The sequence below is a fragment of the Passer domesticus genome, chromosome 13, assembly GCF_036417665.1.
Source record: "Passer domesticus isolate bPasDom1 chromosome 13, bPasDom1.hap1, whole genome shotgun sequence".
Classification (NCBI taxonomy): Eukaryota; Metazoa; Chordata; class Aves; order Passeriformes; family Passeridae; genus Passer; species Passer domesticus.
Window position 1 is genome coordinate 47,799 of NC_087486.1, and position 27,053 is coordinate 74,851.

Consider the following 27,053-nt stretch of genomic DNA (forward strand, 5'->3'; position numbering starts at 1 on the left):
AACATTTGTGCTTCTGCACATGGACTGAGGAAAAGATAATTCACCATTCTCTAACTTTGCACATATGAATGCTTTCCAACCTCTGTCCTCCCCAAATGTTATTTGCAATTACAATTCCAGTAGGTCTCCTAGATGCTTTAACAGCAATGGTATTTTGTTCTGCAGGAACAAAAAGGCCACCTAACAAATACGCTAGTGATATGAATCCAAGTCCTCAGGTAACAGCTGGGATGCAGACACAGCCTGAGAGTGAGGAACGTTTATGTTCCTGTATAATGCCAGGACAAACCAGATTCCCAAAATTTGCCTTATTTTTGCATAGCAGAAATAGCAGGACTCTGTTCATTTTCATGTATTTATTCATTCAACAATGGAGAGGGGAAAAGGCAGAAGACTAAACACGTAAGACATGAAGATAAACTAAAATTATACAGGAGCACAATTTGAAAAGATAACAAAACAGCATTTTTAAAAATAATATCCACAGGCATCAGTAGCAAGAAACTGAGGGGGGAGAAAGGTATGTAAACTCACTAGCAAAGAACAAAAAGCCATACCTTCAACGAATAAATCTATAATCCTATTCTGATGATACATGTAGATTTAAATTCAAAGTATCTGAGACATTTATCTGTCAAAATAAACTGGAAATAAAAAGTGAATAAATAGCCTCCAGAACCTTTCTCCCCCACCCACATGAATAACTAAACCTTATCACAGCAACTTTTTCTTTAGAGGTGCCATCATAGACTTGTGATCAGCTGTTCCTGGGAGTACCACTTACCAGAGAGACCCACATGAGACAGCAGCAAGAAGTAGTGTTCAAAATTTATTCCTTAGATGATGCCTTTTTGGTCCCAGCAATCTTCAGCAAGCTGATACAGCCTGAATAGACATAGTAAAATGAGCTTTTCCAAACACTCTTTGACCCAAACAGAAGGGCTGTCTTTCCATGTGTATGACCCTGTTACGTCAGAAGGGAACTTAGCCAGGAAAGCCACTTCTAGTGGCAAAGGTCAAAATAATTGAGAAGAGAAATAAGGACTAGTTGCCACCCTGTGGAATGAGAGTACATCTGCATTGTTAAAACCTTTTGCCATATACTCTGGATAGAAATGGAAGATAAGCAATGGGCCCTTTAAAATAGGCACTTCAAAAAAGAGAATGTTAAAAGATACCTAATAAGAGTCTGGGTATTAAAGAAAGCACAACACAAGACCCGGGTTTTGTACATTGAAGTCATTATACTGCAGCAAGTGACCAAACTTAATGACTACAAAAATGAGTGACAGAATTCCAACAACTCCTCCTCTTAGGAAAACTCCATTAACCCAGTCATTTAACATCACTGTGCTTCAGCACATGGGTAAAAAGCTGACAAGTGTCATAACGAGGCGTTTTCCAATGTGTGTTTAATTCCAAACTACCCTCTGGTCATCAAATAAACTGAGCAGTATCAGAGACAGGAGACTGCACTAGCTGAGCCAATTCAGTTTGCATTGGCCTTTTCTCTGCTTTCCCTTTTCGGCAGTAGTAGCCTTCCTGCACTACAGTGGTTCCAGCCATCAGTTACCTTATTCTTGTGGTAAATACAGAATGGGCACAACAGCTGGCTTTTACAAAAATTAAGCTATTAAATGCTGCTTAATTCAATTCAATATATTCATCGCCCCAAATAAGCAAGCGATTGAAGCAATGTTATAATTTCCATTCAGTTGCTAGATTTCCCAACAGAGCCTAGGATTTCCCAACAGAGCCTAGGAAAAAGGAAAAGCTTGGAAAACAAAAATCTGTGATTTGGTTTTGGCTAAACTTACATCAGCACACTTACTATAAAACCAACATTGACTGTTGACAGTAGAGAGCCTTTATGTTAGCTCTATACTGGCAGACATAAATACACTACATACAAGGTTTAGCCACAAAAACCCATTCCTGCCTCCCTCAATAATAAATTAATTTCTTGTAACTCTTTAAATCATTACCAAATGTTTCATAGAATGCACTACATGCTCTTGGGATGGGGCATGTCAGGGTAATCCACAACTCCTACTTGAAATTTAGCACCTGCCCAAAAGCACTGTGATAGTTTACTATCTATGCTGATCATATGATGGGAAAATAGAAACGAATATATTTTATTCTTCTTGCTTTCCCCCCCGCCAAAATCTGACATTGAAGAATCCCCAGGACTATTCTAGATTCTATTTCTCTTTCCTATAGAATCATCCTGGTATGTCCTGGATCCACCTTCAATCTGCAAGTCTCCATCTATGCTGTTGCAAATAAAAGAATTTCTCAACATTGGAAAGAATCTCATGCTGTTACATTATGTTCTAACATCAGCTTTTCCATGTAAGAATGTCAAAATCTCATGGACCCATATTATCATGTATGGTTAACAAATATGAAAAGTCAAGTTCATTTTGTGAAATGTGTGCACCATTAATTAGGTCACTGACTTTTAAAAAAATCAAAAAACCAACCAAATCTGAGCTGTTCTTCAGAATGCTAACTCTCTGTTGCCATGGTCACAAATTACCATAGTAACATTAGATACATCTGTATTTTTAGATTAAAGTTGCTTCTCTTTTCAGAGAAAATAGAGCAAAATGAAAGAAAATACTCATCCTTACCAGGAAATACTACTAAAATTCAGAGTATAAAGTAGAGCAACACACAGCAATTGGTTAATTGCAAAAGGTGGCGAGGGGAAGAAGGCTGCGAAGAGGGGGGGAATCACAAACATTGCCATTTTCAGAGCTGCTTCCTACAGCTAGAAAATGGCTTGAATGTACAGCAAAAACTAAAAAGTGAGGATAGTTATTCTGTAATGCTATTGTCTCAGCAAGCCCCACTAGACAGTGGTTCAATTAGAATGCCCAGAATAGCCTTTTCAGTCAGAGGTTAATAGCAGTATTATTTCATATTTCTCCATTACAGCCCCAGCTTGTTTTCTCCCTCACCCCCAAGGAGGACCTTCACTCATACCTAGGAAATATTGCTGTTCAACTGCCATAATTGAAGTTAAAACTGTTATGAGACCTGTCTCTGCTCTCTCATGTTCAGTGGTTTTATTTTATGCTTATACCCTCTAGTGGACAAAAAGTAACTCACAACCCTCCTAGTGTCGTACTGCCTTTAGATCAGCACTGTGCTAACCGGGGACTTGGATGTTAAAATGCCGAGTCAAACCTAAGCGTCTCTAATTTGAGATTCATTTCAGAAATAATCTAAGAGAGAAGTCAGAAATGACGAGTTCATTAATGCAGTGCTTTCCCAAATAAGGCAGCAACACAAACACAGAAAGTTTATATTAAATACTAGGTTTGACAATCAGGAAAATTTCTCTCAATTTTATAATTTTAGTCAATGTTTTTCTTTTTGGTAAGTTACTAAGCATTACTTGCGATAAAAACTTAGTTCCTTGGTATGTAAAACTTTATATGCTTGCCATCCAGACTAACTTTCCTCCCAAACCTGCTACAAAGACCACGACTGAATGCCCTATCTTTGAAAGTCAGTATAGCAATGCATTTCCACTGCTGCCAGAAATGCTTTAGTGTTTTACATAGTCTCAGACAGTCATATATTACAGAAGACTTGAGCTTTTGCTCCTTTAGTGTTCACTTATTTTTGCATTATTCCCATAAATGCTACTTCTAACATTATCTGGTTAAATGCTGACAGAATGCTCTTGACCACAGGGTCTGCTGTAAGCACATTTCAGCCAGAATCCACTGCAAGAAAAGGGAAATATGTCAAACTATGCTATTTGCAATAGATGCTTACATTCCACCTGGGAATCTAGCCTTAGGCCTTGTTGTACCATTTACGTGTATCAATGTAGGTCATAGGTTTAACTAACAAAAAAAAAAGCTAAATGACAGCTCTAATACAGTATATTTCACATCCCCCCAGTCAGTAAAATGGAAGCCAGCCCTTGCCTAATAAGAGTAAACATAAAAACCAGAACCAATTCACAGAAGAACAGGAGCTCAGAAAGAGAGCGAGAAAGTAACAGAGAGTTTGCAAGGGGCTTTAGGCATATAAACAGCAATGACCTAAATTTACCTGCAAAGTTGCAAAAAAACCCCACCACAATTTGCCACTGTTTCTTTTCACTTTGTATTATTTTAATTCCTGTTATCATCTACAATAGAGCACTGGAAATTCTGACGTTGAATTGTGGGATTCTACAGATAACTGTGCATATGAGCATAGCTAAGTGCAGCACTTAGTTCACCCAAAAATGCAGGCTTTGGCAGTGGGCAGAGGGTAGAATTTTCCAGGCAAACATATCCTCTGAAGCTTCCTGCTAGTGCTTCTCCAGCATAACGCATCTACAAAAGTGACAAGAGATACTTGATATTCATCTGGTCCTCCCTGCAGATCAGTTGCCTGCTGAGGTAAAACTAAAACTTTATTGTTCTGAAGGGATGAAAGTTTGAAGAATCTCAATGTATGTAGCTCAAGCCCAGTTTGAAAGGGATGGGGGGGCAGGGGGAAGCAAAGGGGGAAGGGAGGGAGGGAGACAGACAAGAGACTGACTCCAAGCGAGAAATCAGGCTCAAAAAAGAAATCAAGCTCTCCTCTGTACAATGCACAGTTTAAGTGTTGCTTGAGGCTCAGAAAGTTAGCAGTATTTAGTGGACAACTCTGTAAAATACACAGCTCATTTTCTACTCTAATGCTATCTATGAACAGGTTCTTAGCTGCTATGCAGTTATTGTCTCCATTTACTGTTAAAAGCAACTGTTTCCACAATTTATTCTGCATACCTCAAGATCCTTTTTGAGGCCGCTAGGCTTTTTAACAATACCTATAAGGAACATTAGGAACGAGTTATGTTTATAGTGTCTTGCAACAGAGCCAAATTCCAGATGAAAAGTGACCAGGAAACATTTCTCCTCAGTAACACTAAAACACATTCCCATACAGCATATGCATTTCCGCACATATTATCAGCTCTTAAACATTAAACTCAACAGATTCCAGACCAGAAATAGCACACAGGAACTGGCAGTGGGTGGCCCTGTACTGAGTTGTGAGGATGAACTAGATGACCCCTGGAGGCCCCTTCCAACTCTGACCTGAACCTCTATGGTTCTACAAGCTCATGTAACTCATGCAGTGCTTTTCTGTTTTTTCACATCTCTGGCTTTGCAAGACAACTCACAAAGCAGCACCAGACAGCACATTACAAACTCCTAGTGGCTAAAGCAAGAAAAGCTATAGTACAGACCACTTACACTGAGATGTCATTCAGCATCTGCCCAGCAAGCAGTAATGTGACAATATGGTGTTCCCATTAGAATACAACTTTTTTTTCCCCCAAATTTCTCTCTCAGGGAGCAATCTTAGGGAGCAATTCACACTTTCCAGCATTATATGCAACTTTGGAAGACAGGAAACAGCTAAATTCAACAGCTGCTCTCAAACACACAATGACACTTCACAGTTAACTTGTGAGCCTCCTTAATGCAATGCTATGTGTAGACCAGAGAACCAGCACAGTTCTCCATAGATATCCTACTTTTCTCCTAAGGCACTAAAGTTCCTGCTGATTAAGATGGCGCAGAACTAATAACCATTTCTGCAAAGTTGTGGTTCTCTAGAAATCTTACTTTCTAAGAAAGTGTATTGCGAGGGAGTCATATTTCCAAGAGGGATGTATAAAAGAAAGCCCAGCACTGCAAAAGCACACTGAATGGAATTCACTAAAATGAGGGAATGTGAAACCTCCCCAGAACAAGCTTTGTAATTTTAAGAACACCAGCACCCCTCTCTATATATACACTCTACCTACCAAGGAAATCATTCTAGTCTAAAGGAAATCAGTCCCAGAAACGTAAAGCTGGAGAATCACAAACTCGATTTAAAAAAAGTAGGTAACAATGATGTTTAGGTAAAATGTAAAGGTTTAAAACCTGACAGTTGTTTCCCCTGTATTTTCATATTTCTTACCCACTATGGAGGATTACTGCCAAACAAGAAAACACTTTTCCCTTTTATGCAACAAATCATTAAGTTTCTCACACAGGAAACCACATTTCAGTATTTTCTTTTCCAACAGCAAAACACTGTCCCGTACTACTACACAGCACGAAAGCAAAACATTTCTTTTCAAAAGGCAGTCATGGCTTCAACTTTGTATGTCATGGTATAGGTATTTTAGGATAACTTTTAGGCACACAAAGTTTGACACACACATACCACGCTCTTCAGCCCCCACCTTCAAGTATCATTTTCTGTTACTGCACTTCTCTCCATGGCCAGGCAGATTAGAAAAAGGCTCTAAACATCTACCAAACACAATGGGGTTCTACTGGTAGGTGAAGATTTAACCATTTGCTTAATTGCATGATGAAGCCCACAGATGATACTGAAGAGAAACTACATTCCAGCATTTCCTGCTGAAAACACCGAACAGCAGCTGATAAAAGCATTTTATCAAAACAGCACATTCAGCGTTCTCATTAACAAGAGAATTTCTATGCAAGACAGTGCATCCAATGCAGAACTATATCTAGAAACTCACTAAGAGGTCACGTGGGCGGTGGTAGATCTGCAGTGGCTTTGATCAAGCAAAGCACAATCTAGCAGTCACATTTGTACTAGAAGAAGAAAACAGTATCCATGCTAAAACACTGGTCTTGCTCTGGGTAAGTTCTGCTGCTTGACATCATCAGCTTCATATCACACACTAGATAGTCCCTGACTCTACTGTAGACACCCTCTTGCAACCAAAAGCCAATTCCCCCGTATAAACAAAAGAGTAAAATTGACCCATATTTACCCACAAGCTAACGACATCAAGCATCAATGCTAAGTAAAAGCTACTTAGCACAAGCCTCAGCTCAGGAAGACAAAGATTAATCCAAATACTAGAACCGAATCTTCAGAAATTCTTCCTGTGCTTCAAAGCAGAAAAACCATGACAAATAAATGGATTCTAGAGAAGATTCTGGAAAGTCACTCCATGGAAATCCAGTAATCGTAGACTATCACAGTGCACGCACAAGGAAAGGGCAAGAAGATCAGCACAAGGGGAGACTTGGCTTCCAAATCAAGTCCCTCACAATGATTTACATAAATAATTTGCTATGCACAATTTTAATTTTAAAAAAGTAAAAATCAAGAAACATGGTCATAGACATACTTGGTACATAGAGAACAATGGTTCTCTCTTGCTCAGTACAGTAAAGTCTAGGACAGAAATTCCTCACAACTGGATCTTCCACATAACCATGGAAGATTTTATCTGTTGTCTGGAGAGAGGAATTTCCTTTGGAAACAGAAAGTATTCCTGCTTCAGGACATGCATATGAAGTTTTCTAATAAACTAAAAAAGAACAAAATAATTGGGGTTTTTTTTATGAAACGCAGAACCAAATCAAGTATTTTCTACTGGCTTCTGGATAATTTAGGACATATATTTCTGACAAGACACAAGTTTATAACATGGACTGTGAAGTTCAAATTTTTAAAAGCTACAAAAAATATTAAACCCAACTTAATTGGCTTCCTGAAATAACTGGTGAATTCAACAGCAAACAATTTGCCACCAAGACAATAAAACAATAAAAAAATGCAGTCCTAATCTTCAACTTTATAAACTTTTGAAAGGCTATTCTCTAGGACAGAAATGCTTGTGGAGCATTAGCTGCAGAAGTGCTTTCATACCTTGTAAACAGCAAAATACTGGGCTCTGTGAAGAATTCACTGTAATTTCAGAAATGTGACAGCAAAAGTACGGGATGCAAACACCCTCATGTAGGAGCCAGGTTCCTTTGGTAACTAATTTCAGTGAAAATTAAGACCATCAAGTATTCATTCAGACACCCATGTCTATAATGGTGCACCTTCATTATAGATCTTGGTAACAAGAACCCTACTCTTAAATTTTCATTGGCTCAGCTGGCACGTGTACAGGGGTTCTCCCCATAACAACGTTCAAGAGACTAGCATGGCTTGTCATTATGCAAATTTTCTCTGCAGCACTGCAATTTCCCTCCCACAATACATATTCTACATTCCTTGTCGTTTTCTGTCCCAAGCGTTAAGTATTTCTTGAGTCTCAGGACACTGATAAGCATGGCACATGTCAGACAGAAAATCTGTGCAAGGGCTGCAGCAGGATAAAGCAAGAGGACAAGATTAATCAGTATTAACCAGTATTGTGCCCTAGTGCTTGCTTTTTATCCCCCATAAACAAAATCCTGAAGTTAGAGGAACACAACTGTTACTTCAATCAACTGTTTCAGTTCTCGTGTCCTGAGGATTGACTCTCCTAAAGCTGAGAGGTGAGGGCTTCTGAAATTCTCAAGTATGTTCACAGACTATTTTGAGACAGATTTTCTCCAGACATCTGCTAGAATAAAAGAATTTGTCTGAAGTAACAAGCAACACAATGACATGAGTTCAACTGCTAAATGGCAAAGCGAGTATGTTTGCCATTGAACTGCACGAGACCCACCTCATTCTGATGCTCTCACAGAAGTCAAAGTGAGCATTAGAACCTGAAATAAAATTCAAGCAGTTTCAAAAAGAGCCGAAACTTAGAGATGCCAAACTTTCCTTCTCAACAGTAACTTCTACCTACTCCATCATATAATGTGCCTATAAGAGCACATTTCCTTTATCAGTTTTTCCAATTATCTCTGTTCCAGAAAAAATCATCACCTTCCAGAAAAAATAAAATAAAAACCAATCTCTTCATCTTCCAGTATGAGTAGTGGGAATCTAGCATATACCTCCCATGAGCCAGTCCTTTATGTTCAAAAGCATTCAGCACACATCACTTCAGTCACTTTCTCAAAGGTGATGGACATATCAGGTACCGTCCATTCTTAAGGAATATGACTCACGGTGGGCACTTCTTAACAACACACAGCTGCAGGAGAATACCCAGAGCAAGATAATACATTTTAGAGAGCCACCCACCCTGCGGAACTCCAGTGTCTAGTATTTTTCCAGCTTCTGTGCAATGGATGTCTCTAACCCTAGTCAGTTTTTCCAGCAAAGATTCTCAACTAGAGTTATACAGTGGGAATTCCAAAGCAACTGGCTATGTACAGACATATCAGCATTCTCTCCAACAGAGAGATGAAAAGGAGAAAATTCCTGAGGATTTGCATCCTCTACTCTGCTTTCTGAATCCCAGCCTCCCCCTTGCCTTGGAATGAGCTCTGTAAAGCAGTATCGGTTATGTACAAGAATCTCAGCTCCCTTCCTTTGGAGAGTTTCCCCATAAAAGCGAAAGGCAAATCCCAGGACAGAGACAGGTGCTGGGGGGGGAGGTCGCCTTAGGAGGACTCGCCAGAAGCAAGAGAGCCAGCAGCTTTCTTCTTAGGGCGGGCTTTTACACTTCTCACTGGAAGCTGAGGAGAAATAAAAAGAAGCATCTTAGGCTAGTTTATTTTAACATCTAAATGTGTAACAGAAAGATGAAAGAATGGAGAGTGAAAACAGAACAAAAGAATTACGACATGACCCAACTGTCATCTGTTGTCTCAAAATGTCTATTTAACCCTTTTTTTTTTTTTTTTCCAATAAACAAGTCACTCAACATATCCATCAAACAGCAACCAGGAAAAGGCATTCTAAAACAAGGTACAGTAGTAAAATCAAAGCCAGCTGTCCAAACAAAGGGTTAAACACAGACACTTCTGGCTGGTAACATTCACGTAACATATCACTGCTCTGACTTTTCTGCTTCCTACCTTCCATCACCAGAGCTCTGAAAACTGTAGAAACATCCTGAACTAATTTGCACACTTCCCTTATGTGTCTTTCATTCTAGATATTGGTAAGAAGAGCACATTTATTCATCTATGATGCATTCAGCCCTGGCTGGCAATCTCAGAGATCTCAGTCAAAGACCTCCTACAAGCCCTGCATCTGACCCAAAGATCCAACAATCTGAGCATGAATACCAATATGCCTGCAAAAGGCTTTATCAGTACTTCTGTATTCACAACAAACAGCACAAAAGAGTTCTGTCTTTTTATAATTTTACTTTGAAAAGTCCTCACTAGGAAGCTTCCACTCAAATTTTGAGCCTCTTGTTTTCCTGCTCCCGTCTAATACAGAAGACAAGAAAGAAGAGGGGTCAACTCAGAAATATGCCATAGAAAGATCCTAGATAAATTAAAATGCATCTTTGGACACGGATGTCCACTCTTAGAGAAAATCAAAAGCCACCTGGACCTGGTCCTGGGAACTGACTCTACACGAGCAGTGGGTTTGAACCAGGTGAATTCAGAGAACCCCTCCAACCTCAATTATTCTTTGATTCTACTACAAGGAGCACTTAAACACATGCAAAGGTTTCCCCTACACTGTAAAATTAGGTTAACAGTACAACTTAAAATCATGCCCTAATCAATTACTTTCCTTCAAACTATTTAATATTTAGCCTGAATAGCTTGACAATTTGAGTCAGTTATATAGCATTCTTTATCTTAGATAAAAATAATAACATTAAGAGTCCAACTTGAATCAAGCAAATAGGACCCCAACTTCATAAAAAAGGAGAAGCATTTTATCATGTACATATCAAACCATAAGAAACACTCAAGCAAGTGTCAAGACTTCGAAAGCAGCACCTCAAAAAGCATTTTCTACAAAACACACTTGAAAACACTTGAAAAAAAGATTGCTAAGCTCAAGCGATTCTCGGACACAACTGCATTTACTTTCCTGTATGGTTTATTTTAATATTAAGAAATCGGGCATCTCATGTCCCATCTGAATGGCTGTAAATACCTTGAATCACCATGTGAACATAAGGAGATGACTGAGCAATCACTAGTTACTCAAACTTTGAGAACAAACTCCAGGAATGGGGTAGATGGGGACTGGTGTAATTTCCCATACCTAATGTGTCAACGTCAAGGGAGGCCTAAGAGGGTACACAACTGCTGCATTTAGATTAAGAGAAAGTGGCTGCCCCAGGGATAAATGTCACTATTACGTATTTAGACTGTAGCAGATAGTAGAGAGGATTATTGTCAACAAAACATGGTAAAAATATCCAATGCTTTACCCTTCAGTACAAAACCCAAATGAAGGAAAAGCTGGGTTCTGGCTTATGACAGAGGCTTACAGGCATGATAAAAATGCAAAAGCTAGAGACAAGTATAGCAAGTAGACGACAGGTCCTCTGATGTAGGACTCAACTAGAAAAGACAGTCCAACAAAATTTATATATACAGCTTTTAAATGCTGAGACTATAAAGCTAGAGCCTTCCAACCAAGTTCACAAATCAATGTCAGTGCTGGAAATTATCTATACACCAACTCACTTCAGCTTTCATCACCTTTTTAGGAGTTTTGAGACTCTGGGTACGTTTAGGAAGTTTGTCTCCTGCATCTTCATCTGATGGGTCTGTTCTAGTATCTGACGGGGTTCCATTAGATCGATGTGCCACGCTGCTCTCCTCTCCTGAGGAGTAACAGGAAGCTAAGGAACAAGAGCAAAAGTTTTAGCAAATACTCTTAAAATAATCTCATGAGGTTTAAAATGGCCCATCCTCAAGGAACACATGACAGAGAGACCATCTAGAATAATGATTATGGGATAAGTACGGGATAAGTACAGACATGTATATGAAATGAGAAGGCTCTAGGGAAGACGGTACAACTTCTCCCAGATAATTTACAATCTTGTACTCCTTTCTGAGACCCAAGGCTCAGGGAAGCCCTCCTGGCTCACAATCCGAGGTCTCACACAATGGCCCAGCAGCTGCTCTGTACCTGAGTCTTCAATAGTTTCCAGAAGACTTGCAGCAGAGGGGTGCAGCTGTGGATCATGGCTTCGCATATGCACATTATCTTCATCTCGGATAAGAGTGAGATCCTGCATGCTGAAACTTCGAAGCTTCTCAGACAAAACTCCCTGGCCCTAAGAGGACATAAAATTAGGGTGAAAGGCACCTCATCAAGATCATCTCACATGGGATCATTCATTCAGAAGAGGAGCAAAGGTGCCCTATTCCCCACTAGGGTACTCTGAAAAAAACAGAGAAGGGAAAACAAGTAAGAGGTTAAAGCAAAATGCACTCCACTCCCCCTCTACTACTTTTTCTAAGTCAAAGGATGGGATTATCTGCAGGGCAAACTGGAAGGAAGGAAAAGTAGGTTGCTGCCAAACAAATACTAGTATCCTTAACAAATCCACAGCACCTAACTGCTGGCACACAAAAATAAACTGCTGGAGAATTCATGAATATTACAGAAGACACTGTATTACCTTTGCAGCTGCAGTAACTGCTGCATTGGCAGCAAGGTTTAACCCCCTCTTGCCAACTCGCATCATCGTTTCGTAGCTTTTGTCACAAGCCTGAGTAATGTATTCATCAATTTCCTAGGAATGCAATACGGAACATGGCATTTAGCTGCTTGTTACAAACATGGTCAAAGTTTCCCCATCATCCCCCTTAAAAACACAAAGCTCATCTGGACACTCTTTTTTCAGGCTACTAGCATCAGGTGTCATTGATCACATAACTTGAGTTTCTCTGCTAATTACAGAAAGCATGTAAATGCAGCTTTAAAATACAGTACACTATTTCCAAACTATAACAACTGAAACAAAGCAGTTGCTTATACCAACAATGTGAAAAAACAGACTGGCCACAGAACATGCTCCTCCTATTGTGATTCAAAAGGCTTAACTACTGACAGTGACTGTACGGGCTCATGACACTGGGTTAGCCAAACATGCTTTCTAAGCATCAGACAAACTATTGGCTACACTGCAATCTTCAGTAAGCTGCAGTATGACATCATTGTCAGACACAGAATCATTCTACGTTCACTAAGGTCAGCACAAGCAAGATTCACTGATTTTGGTTTTTATTGTGGCATAACTAAATTAGAAGTCAGTCAGTTCCCAGATAGGTCAGTATCTTCCAACAACAAGCAAGTACCTTCTCCTTATTGGAGAGCGTTGGGTGCACAAACTTCCTGTAGAGGACACTGGAGCCCTTGGTGTAAGGGGAGAGCAGCCAAATCACAAATGCAATTTTCAGCTCGAAATAAAAGGGAAACCTGAGAGAAAGAGGAAAGAAAAAAAAAAGGAAGAAGAAAGAGAAAGATGGAGAACTGGAATCAAGATCAGCACAGACAGATGGAGATAACTAGCAGAGAGCAGCACAGGTAGAAAGAGTGTAGGCAAGGTAAAGGCTCAGAAACAAGAGAATCAATTGTTCAGGTCAGAAAAGCAGAACCCTTTTTAGAATCCTAGGACATACCTTCTTCGAGTATCATTTAGTCTTTCATCCATAGCCATGAAAACTCCATAAACAGGGCATCTCTCAGCCCTGCAAACACACCAAATTACAATCTGATAGCTACTCTCATCATTCTGAAGTTTCTTCAGAGAGCATCCGCCAGCTGTTAATATCACATTAGCTTCCCTTCTCAATTTCCAAAACTTTCAACTATGTATCATAGTAATGTCACATTCCTGCTAAACTGATGGCTGTTTCTGAAACTTCCAACAGATACTCCTCAGATGAGACACATAAGCAAGGCCAGTGTACATGAAAATGAGCAGGCAGAACATATGCCCGTCCTCTCTAACCCATACCAAATAAAGTCTGAGAAGATACAATTGCAGAGATTGAAACAAGTGAATGCAAATTCTCTACCCACACAATTAGTAGGAAGAAACTTCTGTTTACGGAAATCCTTTATGTGAATAAGCTGAAGTTCTTATACTTTTTCAATCTTTGTCTACTTTTCAGATTTTATGCAGGTAGAAACAAAGCTGCTGAGAACATCTGTAAGGCATGTGTAGTACTTCATGATTTGTAAGAAGATGAAAGTCTTGACTAACATTGTTTCAGAGACGTACGCAAAGTTCAAAGATTAAAGCCATGAAGCAACTGAAGGTACCCTGTTTCAAAGGTTCAGTTGAAGCCCTGTAACAATGAATTGTCATTTTTGGAGGCCTCCATATTGCCAAGCACGACACAGAGCACTGAATGGAGTAAGAATCTGCTTCCTTCTATTCCAGTCTGTCCTGCCCTTCCTAGTAAAAGCGAAGTTCATCATGCAAACCAATCACAGCACTGACATGCATGTGACCTGTTCCTCCACAGAAAAGGCTGTCAAAGCAAAATAAGTCCCTTCCTTCTACCACTTTTAATGTGTTTTTTAGACTATCATTTTTCAAACTGTACCAGTTCACATTAACAGCTTCTCAAAAATATTTCCAGTTATGAATGGATGAAGATCCTTTTACAGATACTGTGCATTTACCCTAACTTTGCAAACAAAGGAGTTGAAACAGCTAAGATGGCAGCTACTACCCACAGTATCTCGAAACCTGCTAATTCTTCACAGGGATTGAAAACTCCTAAAGGAGACAGAGTTTATCTTCTTAGCATCCTAACATTTGTCCTCTCTGCTTAAAAAAAGGCAAAAACCCAAACCAAAGACACAGCAATAACAAAAAACCCCCCATGCCACTAAGGAACTCACCAAGAAAGAACAATGTCTGTAAGTGTTTCTGCAGTGGTGAAAAAGGCAAACACAATCCAGTACATCATCCACTTCACCTGCAAAAGAGCAGTCATTTAATGGACATACATCAGAACCCAGGAAAAAAAATAAAACGTCTTCTCAGTATAAATGACTCATCTCCACACATTAAGACAGATTCAAAAAGAAGCCATATATAATCTGTAATGGACACATACTAAACAGTTTTGGTCTGAGAAAACATGTAGGATTACTGTGCTCTAAATAAACACATACATATACATTGATGAATGCATGCCCTGGAGCAACATTATGGTGCAACAGCGTTAAGGGCCCAAATGACCTATCCAAAAGGATTTATCTGTTCACTTCAAGAAGTTACACTCTTCCATATATCATGAATACCATAAAAAATATATATACACATACATATGTAAAAGCTTAAGTTTCAGCTGCAACCCTATATTTTCCTGATGTAAAGTTTTTCCTTAGGAAAAAAGAAAAAACAACAAACCAAGAAACTTATTTTGTGCCAACTCACTAGTAAGCATTCTTTGCTTTAATAATTACTCCCAGAAATCACACAAGCAATTAATTTTTCCTTTTAAATAAAAGCTCACTGAGAGACGTAAAAAAGCAAAGAACATGCCACATCAACCTAATATTCTTGTTTAAGGTTTATAGTAGATGTATGTACTATTATGACACATTTGGACGCCTTTTATGTATCTCTCTACTTCCTCTCACCTTTATCTGGGACAGCATGCCTTTCAAAGCACAAAATAATTCCCCCCTAATAAACACAGATGCACTCTGCTGTTTTGGTAACTGGTTTCTCAGCTACAAGCCAAGAATTCATTCAGCTTACCCCTCAAGAGGGGTCAGCTGAATTATAAGGGAAATTGCTAGTTTTCTACCCTGTTGAGAATTTAAAAAGAGCATGAGTAGCAGATAAATGAAGAGGACACCTCATTTAAAAAGAATTTAACACTCTCAGTGTCATCAAGAATGGGAAAAAAAACATAAACAGAATCAGGGAAATGCCACATACTAAATCTACACATTAATCAATCTATTAAAATTACATGAACAATTATGTTCACACAATAAAGACATGCTGACAATCCTTGTTACAGCAAATACTATAAAAGCAGGTATTTCCCCAACCTTGCATGTGTTGGAAAATTTGATGTTTTGTTCTGGAAAGACCCTCCACATGCTTCTCATAAAAGAAAATTAATCTGCCTCCAGCTGCTCTAACACAGTGAATGGTTTAGAAGATAGTGGTTAATAATCCAAATTACTTCCACTTTACTGCAAACTCTCTCTTTCACAACAGAAAATAGCATAAACTTGTATTGTATGGCTCTCTCCTGCCTTTTTTTTTTTTTTTTTCTTGTATCATCAGTTTGGACAAGACCAGGTGTCATTCAGCTGATCTAAAGCAACTTTTCGAAAAGAAAGATTAAATCCTCGGTGCAGCAACGTGAATCAGCTCTTGTATGAAGAAGTGTGTGAATAATCATAAATCTAGTTTGCAAAAAGGGACCCAAAAGGGTGAGAGATTTCAGAAAACCTATACCTCAGTAAATCTTACTTCAGCATTAGGCAAAATGAAGGCAGTAATAGTAATAAAAGCAATTAACAAATACCTACATATATGTAAGAAAACAAAGTGTTTTCTTAGAAAAAAAAAAATCACAAGTATAGCAGAACTCTTAGGTTTCCATAAGACTCTGCTAACTATAGCGCTTTCCTTACAGGGCAAGGGTATATGAAGTTTCTAAATAGTTTCTAACAGATCTATACAAACACTTAAAGAAACAAAATCATCAGGGATAAAAATGAAGGGACTATTGAGCATTAACAATTGGTTAAAAAAAAGGAAACAAAGGATAAAAGTAAATGGCCACTTTTCACAATGAGGAAAGTTACCAGTGGAATCCCACAGGAATCAGTGTTGAGATCTGTGCTGCTCATCTTCATGAAACATCTGGAAAAGGTTGTGAATAGTAAGATGACAAACTGTGCAGAAGATATTTTTCTATCCAAGAGATTAGATAGAAGTTGATTAAAGAATTCAAAAAAGGATCCTGATTGATCTCTGGCTGACATTTTGTCTCTAAATGGGATTAAATACAAAGCAGTGAACTTACAGTGTCTCCATTTTCTAAGTGAAAACTATTGCATTTAGATATATTAGTAGATGTGACTCAAAAGGGGTCACTGCAGGCAGCCTTCGTGTAAGCTTAGTGCTTATTTTTCACTCTGCTAACGGAATGCTCAGGAGTATGAACTGAGAACAGAAAACTTTGTTTTGTTACTATTTAAATAAACATCGTGTTCACATCTTTGATATTGGACACAGGTCTCTTGCCTCTGTCTCCTTCTGGCACCCATCACCCTATGCTCTAAAGCCAAAGAAAACAAGAAGTATAGCTCCTAAACAAATTAGAAGGATCCTACTTCTAGTTTTAGAAGTCCCTGCAGATGACCTGAAAGAGGAGAAAGCAGATGGGAAGAAGCCCTCTTTTTTTTCTTACGACAGATTACAAACACCTTCCAAAACTGTGGGTTGAATGAGGCTGCATTTTTTTTTTCAGTTTACTAAAAGGAGTCAGGAGTCATTTGCTGCTCACCCTGATGATGACCAGCTTCAGGCACATATACAGTCTCCCCAACTTGCACCAAGAACCTAAAGGAATTCAGCAAATGCAAAAGCATAACTGGAACGTAGACTTGACCAATGCTGAAGATGACATGTAAAAAGAAAGAAACTGCTTTTAGGACAATCTGAGCTACTAGAAGTAGTTTGCCACAACTGCTCAAGGATTTATCCTGAATTTTTATCACGGTGGTAGCACTGCACTCTGATGTCACTGACAAACTGTTTGTGGTAGCTTTGTCTGTGTCAAGTCAAGATTCAAAACACCAATACACAGATACACCTCAAAGACCTTTCTCCACCACCAAACCCTAACCAATGCTGGTTTGTAAGTGCTATGAGCAAGCAGTAGTACATAAAAGAGCTAGATCTGAAAATGGGCAGTACAGCATTCAAGTTTTCTGCTGACTTTTCACATGAAGAACAGTTTGAATAGATATTGCCCCTTCTGCTATGTTTTCTCCTGTATTTCCACTTGCATTGAAAAGGAAGAAGCGTTTCAAATGTAAGCAAATTACACAGATGGCAGTCCAACATCTAACTGCTTATTTCTGATGCAGTCCTCTCAAGGAAAAATAATTAATATGTAAGTTTCAGCAGTTCAAATACATTTTCTTGAAGCACTCTGCTGCAGCAATCCAGACTAAGTACTTCAGGTAACCAATATCATTGAATCACTAAACAAAACCCAGAATATTAATGACATACTTTTCCACATCTTAGGTCTTGTCTCAAGTGATCCACTTAGAACATCGCTTCTGTAAAAAGGCAACACACTACCTCACAAAAAAAATCTGGTGTTGTAAATATGGTAATTGCAGCAAGGGTGTAGAGAGGGAAACAGTTCCAGAAGGGAAGAATGAAGTTTTAACCAACATAAAACACGGACCGCTAGCAAAGTTGACAGGAAGCCACAAACCAAGCAGGATTATTCAACCCTTTGTCAAAAAACAAAAGTAGTACTGAAAAAGCAGTAAAGGACACAAAAAGGAAAGTTAAAGTTACAAAAAAGAACTTGTCCTGGACTTTCATATGCTTCCAGACTGCAGTGTTTCCCCCACTTTCCCTTCGTCACTCAGCATCGCTGAGAAAATACAGCCCACATTTACGGGTTGAAACCTCCCATTTCAGTAAGCACCCATCCTTGGCAGCTTTTCCAGAGACGACTGGAGCTGCTGCTCGGGCGGCCTGGCTGACCCGAGCCCCTGCGGAGCCGGAGTGCCAACGGGGGCTTGCGAGGCGGCCGCGAAGGACGAGGCGGGCCCTGCGCCGGCACGGTAAGCCCGTACTCACATATTCCTTTACGTTTTTCGTCTTCACGGCCTTGTAGGAGGAGTACGCGGGGTAGAGGGTGCCGAAGATCAGCCTACGAGAAGAACAGACCCCTCAGCGCCTCGCGACGCCCGCACCGTCCCCGGCCGCAGCGGCGGGCACTCCTCCCGGGATGCCGGTGCGATGCTGGTCTCCGGGCGGGGCTCAGCCGCCCTCACCGCGGCACCGCCCGCGGGCCGCAGCAGCCTGCGCGAACCCGCCCGTCTGCGGCCGCAGCCGCCCGTGAGGGCGCCCGCCCCCCAGCCGCCGCTTCCCGTGCGTGGGGTCCCGCGGGGCAGCACTGACGCCACCGCCAGAGCCCCGCTCTGGGCCGCAGCCCCCGAGGAACCATCGAGGAAGGGCCCCGCGCCGCGGCCCACACCTCCCAGCGCCCCCGCCACACGCACTCACACCACGAGGCGGGAGATTATCCAGGAGACCATGGCGGCACCGGGCGCGGCTCAGGGCTGAGCAGCGGCGGGAGGCGGCTCTTAAAGGACAGGTTCCTGCAGCAAGCGCAGCTCCGCCCCGTGTGCTCGCATGGGAGGAGCCGACGCGGCGGAGGGAGAGGCCGCAAGGCCCCGAGCATCCAGGCGCGCTGCGGAACCTCGCCAGTCGCGGTGCCCGCCGCCCGCTGGGGGAAAGCCCCGCGTTCGCTCGCACCAGGTCGGGAGGTGCGGCGGGAACGCAGGAACGGAGCCACGCCAGCGGAACGGCAGCAGCGAGGTAGACAAGTGGCGTTGCTGGAACGATCGCAGAGAAGCAACATGCGCAACGGAAGGAAAATTACAGGAGAGTGCTGAATTGAGATCACGGGCACTTGGGAGGACAGAGTAAGAGACACCACAGAAGAAGCCATCTTCCCTCCAGTTGCCTCTTCCAGGGAAATCAAGACAACAGCTATTACATGCTGCAAACAGGGTAGTTAAGTGTAAAAAGCGTTTCAGGGTTCCACAGCTCGGAGTTTCACCCAAAACCGGACGCAAAACAAAACTCAACTAGCCGATACCGACGTTTGCGTTATCACACCAGAAGAATAAAGGCTGTTACTTGTAGTTTCCAGGTAATTTTAGTGTTGCCAGATACCTTCTCAAAGCTGAGAGATCAAGGATTCCTTTGTTAACTATACAAACAAGGCTGAACAGCGCATGTGTTGGAATATCCTTAGTGCAGGGTGGGAAATGTGCATAAATGTGTATACTTAAGCATACTGGAGTACCAGAAACGGTTCTATTTTAACAGCTCACCAAGGAATACTTTAAAAGAATCTTCCTGCTCAATCAACCCAGAGCTTATTACTGGGTCCCTGGGAGCCTGTATGTATATTTTCAGTCATGGATTGAGTAGGCCTTGTACAGAGATCTCTGAATCCCACTGACATAACCATTACACTAGTTGGTTTTTAATGAAAAAAAAAAAAATCTAGAGGTCTACCATGGTTCTTCAACTAACAAAAAAAAAAAACAAAAACAAAAACAAAAAAAAAAAAAAACAACAAAAAACAAAAAAAAAAAAAACCACAAAACAAAAAACACACCACAAAAAACCCCCAAAGAACTCCAACCACTAAAAACCAAAAAAACCAAATCCAAAAAACCCAAACAAACAAAACAAAACCCAAAGGAAAGCACTACGGCAAAGTCTCATTAGTTGCCGGTGTTTGCTGAAGAGCCTTTATGAAAAGGAATGAGACCAAGGAAAGAGTCATAACAAAAACAAAGAGCTGTTTGGGAAGAATTTTCTCATGAATGCATGAAATTCAGTATAATGAGCAATGATGACAAATACAAAACACTGACAACTTTCCATTACATGCAAGAGATGAAAACAAAAATGTCTCTACAGACAGTGACAAAGAACATTTTGTCATAGTCTGCTTTTGGATATGAATGGCCACAAAATGCTTGCAGTAAGGGACTGCACAATTTAGACCACTGATGGCATAACTGACCTACTAACAGGATAAAAGGAATCTGCTTTCACAAGTCCAAATAACACGCAAAACCTTCAACAAAATTACTACATTTCTAACTGCATCAGTTTCCTAACGGTGACCAACACAGCAACAGGTCTGTTACTTGAGTAATGTGTTCATGCTTGGGTGAGTGGAAGATGCAAACAGAAGAGGGAAAATGCAGAGATCTGGTGAGTAACACATATGACTGTGTGAGAGCACTAAATAACTCAGCATGGATAAGTTACACCTAAATAAAATGTGCCTTAGTGTTCTAAGCTATTTAATGTGCAAAGGGGCAGTATGAAAATTTACAGTGCATTAGACACAAATGGTGGTAAGAACAACAGAATCTCAACATCAGTGGAGAAGGTGGTGTTGTAAATGTAGTGCCAGCTCACTGTTAAGTAGCACGTTAAACTTTAGAACAACTTCAGAAAAGGTATTTTAAGCTAGCAATTTACATTTAGCAATAAATGTTCCATTTTTTCCATATAATAAATTAAAATGATTAATTAAGTAACTTACCTTTCCACAAGAAGAAACTACTGGTAGTTTAAGGGCTATTTTTGCAACAAAAGTCAGCTGCAGGTTAAGTGAAAATAAAAATATTTATTAGCAATATTCTTTTTATTAAGTTATTACTAATATTGTATAATGCTGTGTAATTAAGACCTACCCAGGAAAGCAATTCATCACTTGTTTTCAAATTAAGGCTGTATGGGTTTTTTTGCAGATAAGCTACTGCTGAAACAACTCATGATAAACTTGTGTTCTACAAATAGTCCAAATAAGTCACCAAATATTTGACAATCTGCTATGGCTAAAAAATAAAGCATGGAAATCAAAGAAGCTGTTCCTAGAATAGAGCAGCTTAAGCAAAGCTACATTAAGAAAAATGCCAGGTCAGATTCAGAGATCCTGCTGAAGCTGAGGTTCAGGCAAAAGCTGCTATGAGGAAGAAGAAACAGCTATGCAGGGCTCAAGAACATAGGATTCCCTCTGGAAAAGTTTAGCAGACTAAATATGGGTCTTAGGAATACAGGTGAAATGGAAGAGCACAATGGGAATCCTCTCTGAAGCACAGAAGTGCAGATTGTAGTGGAAGAGTATCAAAAGTTGAAAGAAGTAAGGAGAATAGAAAAAATGGAAGCTGACAGCCAAAAATTACACTGTAAGAGCTGGAAATTGTTCTGAGAACATTTCTTTTAACAGTTTTGCTTTTTGACTGAAAGCTGTTCTCTTAGAAGATACCTTCCTAGAGGAAACAGCTGTATTTTATTGTATTCAGCTCTTGAAGCTTATATTACCATTTTTCTATTAGACTATATAAAGGCAGAGATAAATAAAAAGCTCCACTGCAAGGCAATGAGGGAGATAAGAAAGAATAGTAAGATGACTTCTGCCTGGTTATTTTTAAAATGCCTGGTGGGAACATGTAGCTCTTTTTCAAAAGTTGAGAATAGGAATCTTTAAGACACTGCCAACTGAGAGGAAAGAAGCTGTGGGCTGATTTTAGATTCTTAGATGCACTGGAAGATAGTAGCCACAAGCAGGCATTGGCATGCATACCAGCTCCTGGGGTAAGTTTGGGGAAACACTGAAGTTGACAATCAGAAGATAAGATTCCTTACCAGTAACCAGAACTGGGAAGATGCATTGTCAACATCTCCTTCTGTGCTATGCTTCACTCACATGCTGTGTAGTTTCACAATCATTTTCCACTGAATCAATGCTTACAATGTGTGGTTGATGCATGAATAAATCACTAGTGTGTCATACACCTCAACCAATACCTCAAATGCAGAAGCTCAGAGCTATCAAAGGGCTAGCAGGAGTGAGGAAGAAGGAAATTATACATACAGGGGAGCAATAGTTTTAAATAATATCCATGCCTACTAACTTCTATAATCTTATTTGGATTGTAGGTAAATTCAAGTTACTGCTTAGCATCTAACTTCACTGCTCCAATCTGATTCCACATCCTCAGGTTTTACAAAAGGCTGTCCAAGAATCTTTCACAGAAATGACACATGGAACATAACTTTAGATGTATTAGGTACTTATTTTTTTCCTATATTTATGTTGCCTGGTACAGTTGCATCAGAGTAAAGATTCAGGTTTTGTAAAATTAAACCTTGCATGCTGCTACATTTTTATTCAGTATCAAGAAGAGAGAGTTCCTTCATTGAAAAGAAGTGAAATCTTCAGTCTGGGGACATCACACCTTTATATGGCTGAGTACACACCAACTTTCAATAATGTGAATGCAAGCTAAATTCACTTGTACAGGCCAACAGCCATATATTCCTGAATTCTTGCTTCATCTCGTCTGTAGTTACAGAGGACATTGGCTAAAAGACATTAGACTTTAAAGCTCGTATTCAAAAATTGGTGCTGCCCACTGTCTCATGCACCTCCATTTAGTAATAGCAAGAGAGCATTAGGGAGAACAAGTGTGATGACTGCAGCAAACTATATTAAGTCATATAACTCAAGATTTTATTCTCTGCTAAAACCCCTCTGATTTATGATGTCTGCTTTAATCTGCTTACATTCTATGTAACATACCAGCTGCCCCTTAAAATCTTGATCTAGAAAATACTGTGATAAAAACTAGTGATTTTATATCTTAAGTCAATTTTACAACCACTTTAACTGGCTACTTGTGGTATAAGCTCTGTATGGTATATGTCAGAACAATCTGATGATGTTTAAGATCTCTTCCAACATAGGCCATTTTATGATTCTATGGTATTTCTTAATTTTAGTAATCTCTCTGATTTTGGCTGACTATTGCTTCAGGTTGATTGTACTCCATGATTAGTAAAAAAGGAAATTCAAGAGACAGAAGCAGTACTTGATAGACTCAAACTAAACAAAGGTTTAGAATGAGACACAAAACTCTCATTGTAGATCACTGCATTCAAAATTACTCATGCTACTGTATTAGATATAGCCAAGTCTCTGCCTTTTTGATCTTTATCCAATTCTAATGCTTATACACACATACACACACAAATGAGAGAAATATCTCAGCTATAATTAATCTCTATGCACAGAGTACAACAGATATGCACAAGAAATTGTACACAACAGAATACAGTGAAGCTGAATGATTCATGGGTCTGAAATAACCCTTTTTATCTCTAGCAGATAAATTAGCCCATATTCACAGGATAGCTGCAAGAGTGTGAGGCAGCAAAAGCCTGTGACTGGACTTTGCACCTAATAACCAAATTGAAAAACTGCTAGAATGCCACATGTCAGTGAACAGAACTGCTGCTGCCATCACAACCTCCAAGGTCAGAAACCACAGAACTTTTACCCCATCCATATCTCCAGTGGAGAGGGCATCTCTGGACCTGTTAGGAAGATAGAGATGGGAAGCACAGTACAAGAGATGTTTTTTATGACAAGACAAATCCGCTACCCAAACTACCTTGAAGGATTAAGAATTAGCAGCCAGCTTGGTGTGCTCCCAGCACATACTTGGGATGCCAGGCTAAACCACATGAGCCTTCTGGTCAAACACAGCAGGTCAAAATTAGCAGGCAGCCTACACTACCAGGGGCAGAAGCTGAGACAACCTCAAGGCAGGAAGATCAGTGTACAGGTATGAAGAAAACTGCCCAGGCTGTTACAGTAAATGACTTTTATTTTTTAAAAAAATGAAATAACCGTGAACATATTAACAGGCCTGCCAGTGGCACTACAGTACAGCTGGAGATAAGGTCAATACATTTCCCCATGTACCCGGACAATGAAATCCATTGCATCAATGCTGACTTTAGTAAATTCTGAATACAGTTCTATCAAGCAGGAACATTTTACTTAAAATAGTTCTGGACAAAGTTGACACCAAAAGTTAACATTTCCTTCACTTTGGAAAGGATATATGTTTTATAGATGTTTTCAGGTAGCACTGGTATTGGGTGAATATTGCCTGCAGTCAACCAGTGCAGGGAGAGATGTACAACATCTCCTTGTGAGAACAGAGTTTATACTCCTTTTTACTTTTCATTCTGAGGAAGCAGGGTGGCATAGAGAGAGGGGAGAAAATAGGTGAGGTAATATGGGCAAGGGAGGTGGGATGTCAATTTCCATTCAATTCTCCTTTGGCTGTTTTTGTGCTATTTTGGACTGCTTTCTAAAAATCACTTCTTGATTTTATTGAAAGGAAGACTAAATGTAATACACCTTTCCTTGAAAATCCAGGAACAATTGCAGTACTTCAAAAATACTAAAAATATCTACTTTCATGAAATATTAACTGTTTCACTACAAACCTATTTTTTTCACTAAATACACAATTCTCTTATTTCTGGAGTCTCCCTGGGGAAAAAAAAGTGGGTTCTCCCTTTAGTTCTGCAACTCTACACTGTATAGAGAAACGGCTAGAAGAAGGGGAGTGCAGAGAATAGCTTTATCATTTTCCTTGGCCAGTATCTCACACGGGGAGTTTGTTTGAATTTCTGCAGTTGGGCTACTGTTGGTCACATTCTTTCAGCAGTTATCAACCAAGTCTGAAGGAGGACAACCCACATCCAGCATGTTCTGTCTAACTTTGTGGAGACTAAGTAGGCATGAGGGAAAAAACCATCCACACTCTTTATACCATTTTTGATCGTAATATGCAGGAACACCAAGTGGTTTCCATGTTCTTTCAATTTGTAAAAGGCCACAGGAAAGGGATATGGCACCTTTTAGAATCTGGAATTCTGCATTTAAGAGTGCGACCTTCCATTAGACCTTCGGTGTTGAGGCAGCGTAGAAAACAGTGGCTGAAGAGTGTAATACTGACCACACCAGCTCCCAGTGAGAAGCTTTTGCTCCTGCAGAGGCAGTCGTGTGCAGTCCCTGTATATACCGTGAGCAAAAGGCCTACTTGACAGGGCATTTGGAATTAGCAATTCCTACGATCTAGCTAGTTTAGATTCATGAGCTTTCAGTGTGCCAACAGCATCTTTCACTGCATGGTAGATAATGTTCTTCACCTGCAACAGCAAAAAAAAAAAAATCAACTTCTACAGACTAACAAGGAGAGTCTTACATAGCTATGCAATCAACTTTGACAGCTGGATTTGTAATAGTTGGCAAGTATACATAAAATATATACTCTTTTTGCTTCAGGATACCAACAGCACAAATTTTAACTGTCACAGATGACAAGTATCTTAGACACCTGCACTGATTTATGAACTCATTTTCTGGTCACCCAGCAACATATATTTACTTGTGTTGTTTTAGCCAGGAGGAAGTACACTACTACAAAGTTATATATATATATATATATATATAGTTAATTTTAAAAAGTCCTTGTGATCCAAGTCACTTAGAGACTCACATGAATCAAATCTAAAAGATGCAAGAAAATCATGTGGTTTAATCCTATGAAAATTAAGATGATGCAACAAATCATCCTGCTGTCTTTGCATGGAGGCTAGAAATGCTTCAAATTTGTGCATCTTGCAGAAAGACAAGCACTAGTGAATGAGAAATCCACTAGTACTCACTGCTATCTTTTTCACAGTTACCTATTTAAGAATCAAAGTTCTGTCTAGTTTCTGATCTTTTCTGATCTAAGTTTATTTGAATTCTGTTTCCAGGTGCTGAACAGAACAGTTTGACCTCCTAAGTGAGTGGCTCAATTGCACTTGCTCAACTAACTGCCAAGCACCATCATCTTGTCCCTTCATTTTTGGTATAATTTATGCAGCTGTTATTGTCTCTCTATAAAAATATAGACAGAGGTTAATATAAAAATATACATTAAAAATGACAGTTTTTTTTTTTTAAAAAGACTGAGACAAAGACAACCAGTATTCCTTCTCATAGGATTACTGAGTTGAACTTTGTGGGTTTTTGTTTCTTTTATATTTTTTTTTTTAATAATAAGCATTATTCATTTGCAACCTCTTAATTTACAGAAACATTTCCACATTTGTATCATCACAGCTGGAGAGGTACAGTGTTAGATGTCAGAGTGAGAGTTGATCCTACTTCTGCTTTCCTTTATAATCCCATGAAAATTCATGTAGAAATTTATAGCAAACTTTCACTGAATTGGTATGAGAGAATTAACATTGTAGATTCTGACATCCTTGGGTGACATTCTGGAGAGTGACCATATACTATGTACTTTGATGAGGACAGCCATTCTGCAAATCTCCACCCTCCTTTCTTTCACATACATGTAATTACTGATACACAAAAAATTCTAGCAACAAAATCGGCAAACTGATAAGACCTTTAAGATCATCGAATCCAACCACACACCTAACACTGCCACGTCCACCACTAAACCATATCCCTGACTTAAATAAGCCATTAGCTTTCAGAGGAGTTTTCCTTTAGGCAATAAAGAAACAAACATAAGTGTACTTGGTCAAATAAACATCTCTTCAAAACAAAGCACTGCTCTTTCCTTTCTAAATTTTTTTTTCTTCTGGTCTGCTCTGCTGACATTAGGATTCAGCCATTCAAAAACTTATTAATACCAATGCATGCATTAGTCTAATGGGGGAAAGTTCTCTGAAAATGCATGAGTCTATTACTAATTTTTGTTTACATAATACTGTAGATAGGAGTACTTAATCTTCAAGTAACGTACCGATCAAATGAGAACCT

General features: G+C 39.6%; 2 protein-coding genes and 1 long non-coding RNA gene across 16 annotated transcripts in view; 1 reads left to right on the forward strand and 2 right to left on the reverse strand.

The window, feature by feature from the left end:
- Positions 1–341: 341 nt before the first annotated feature.
- On the reverse strand, positions 342–19,042 carry REEP2 (receptor accessory protein 2). Of its 6 annotated transcripts, XM_064388035.1 has the most exons (10): positions 18,881–18,946; positions 18,452–18,524; positions 16,429–16,486; positions 14,494–14,570; positions 13,260–13,328; positions 12,936–13,056; positions 12,257–12,370; positions 11,761–11,908; positions 11,310–11,467; positions 342–9,383 (listed from the first exon to the last, which is right to left on the reverse strand). In XM_064388035.1, the coding sequence occupies exons 3-10, from the start codon at positions 16,477–16,479 to the stop codon at positions 9,309–9,311; spliced, it is 813 nt and encodes a 270-aa protein (XP_064244105.1). In that variant the 5' UTR covers positions 16,480–16,486; positions 18,452–18,524; positions 18,881–18,946; the 3' UTR covers positions 342–9,308. The 6 variants fall into 6 exon arrangements, with proteins under 6 accessions (XP_064244105.1, XP_064244103.1, XP_064244104.1 ...); XM_064388033.1 differs by lacking the exon at positions 16,429–16,486 and having other exon boundaries at positions 18,881–19,042; XM_064388034.1 differs by lacking the exon at positions 16,429–16,486 and having other exon boundaries at positions 11,325–11,467; positions 18,881–19,038.
- On the forward strand, positions 19,016–26,837 carry LOC135280240 (uncharacterized). 7 transcript variants are annotated; one of them, XR_010347256.1, is made up of 4 exons: positions 19,016–20,614; positions 22,352–22,482; positions 23,577–24,039; positions 26,033–26,837. It is a non-coding gene; the product is annotated as an uncharacterized LOC135280240 (long non-coding RNA). The 7 variants fall into 7 exon arrangements; XR_010347259.1 differs by having other exon boundaries at positions 23,577–23,728; XR_010347255.1 differs by lacking the exon at positions 26,033–26,837 and having other exon boundaries at positions 23,577–24,756.
- Positions 24,064–27,053, reverse strand: part of KDM3B (lysine demethylase 3B) — a 54,448-nt gene continuing 51,458 nt past the window's right edge. For all 3 annotated transcript variants that reach the window (XM_064388025.1, XM_064388024.1, XM_064388023.1), the window contains exon 24: positions 24,064–25,420. In XM_064388025.1, coding sequence (XP_064244095.1) covers positions 25,340–25,420 — 81 coding nt within the window. In that variant the 3' untranslated portion in view covers positions 24,064–25,339. The remainder of the gene's footprint in view (positions 25,421–27,053) is intronic.

Bases quoted from the DNA above. Each gene is read 5' to 3' on its own strand.
- REEP2 (XM_064388033.1), bottom strand. From the start codon at position 18,912: ATGGTCTCCTGGATAATCTCCCGCCTCGTGGT. The intron at 14,571-18,451 runs GTGAGTACGGGC...GCTCTTTTGCAG, and splicing joins CGAAAAACGTAAAGGAATAT to GTGAAGTGGATGATGTACTG. The intron at 9,384-11,309 runs GTGAGTTGGTGT...ATTTCTCCTCAG, and splicing joins AAAAGGTGATGAAAGCTGAA to CTTCCAGTGAGAAGTGTAAA.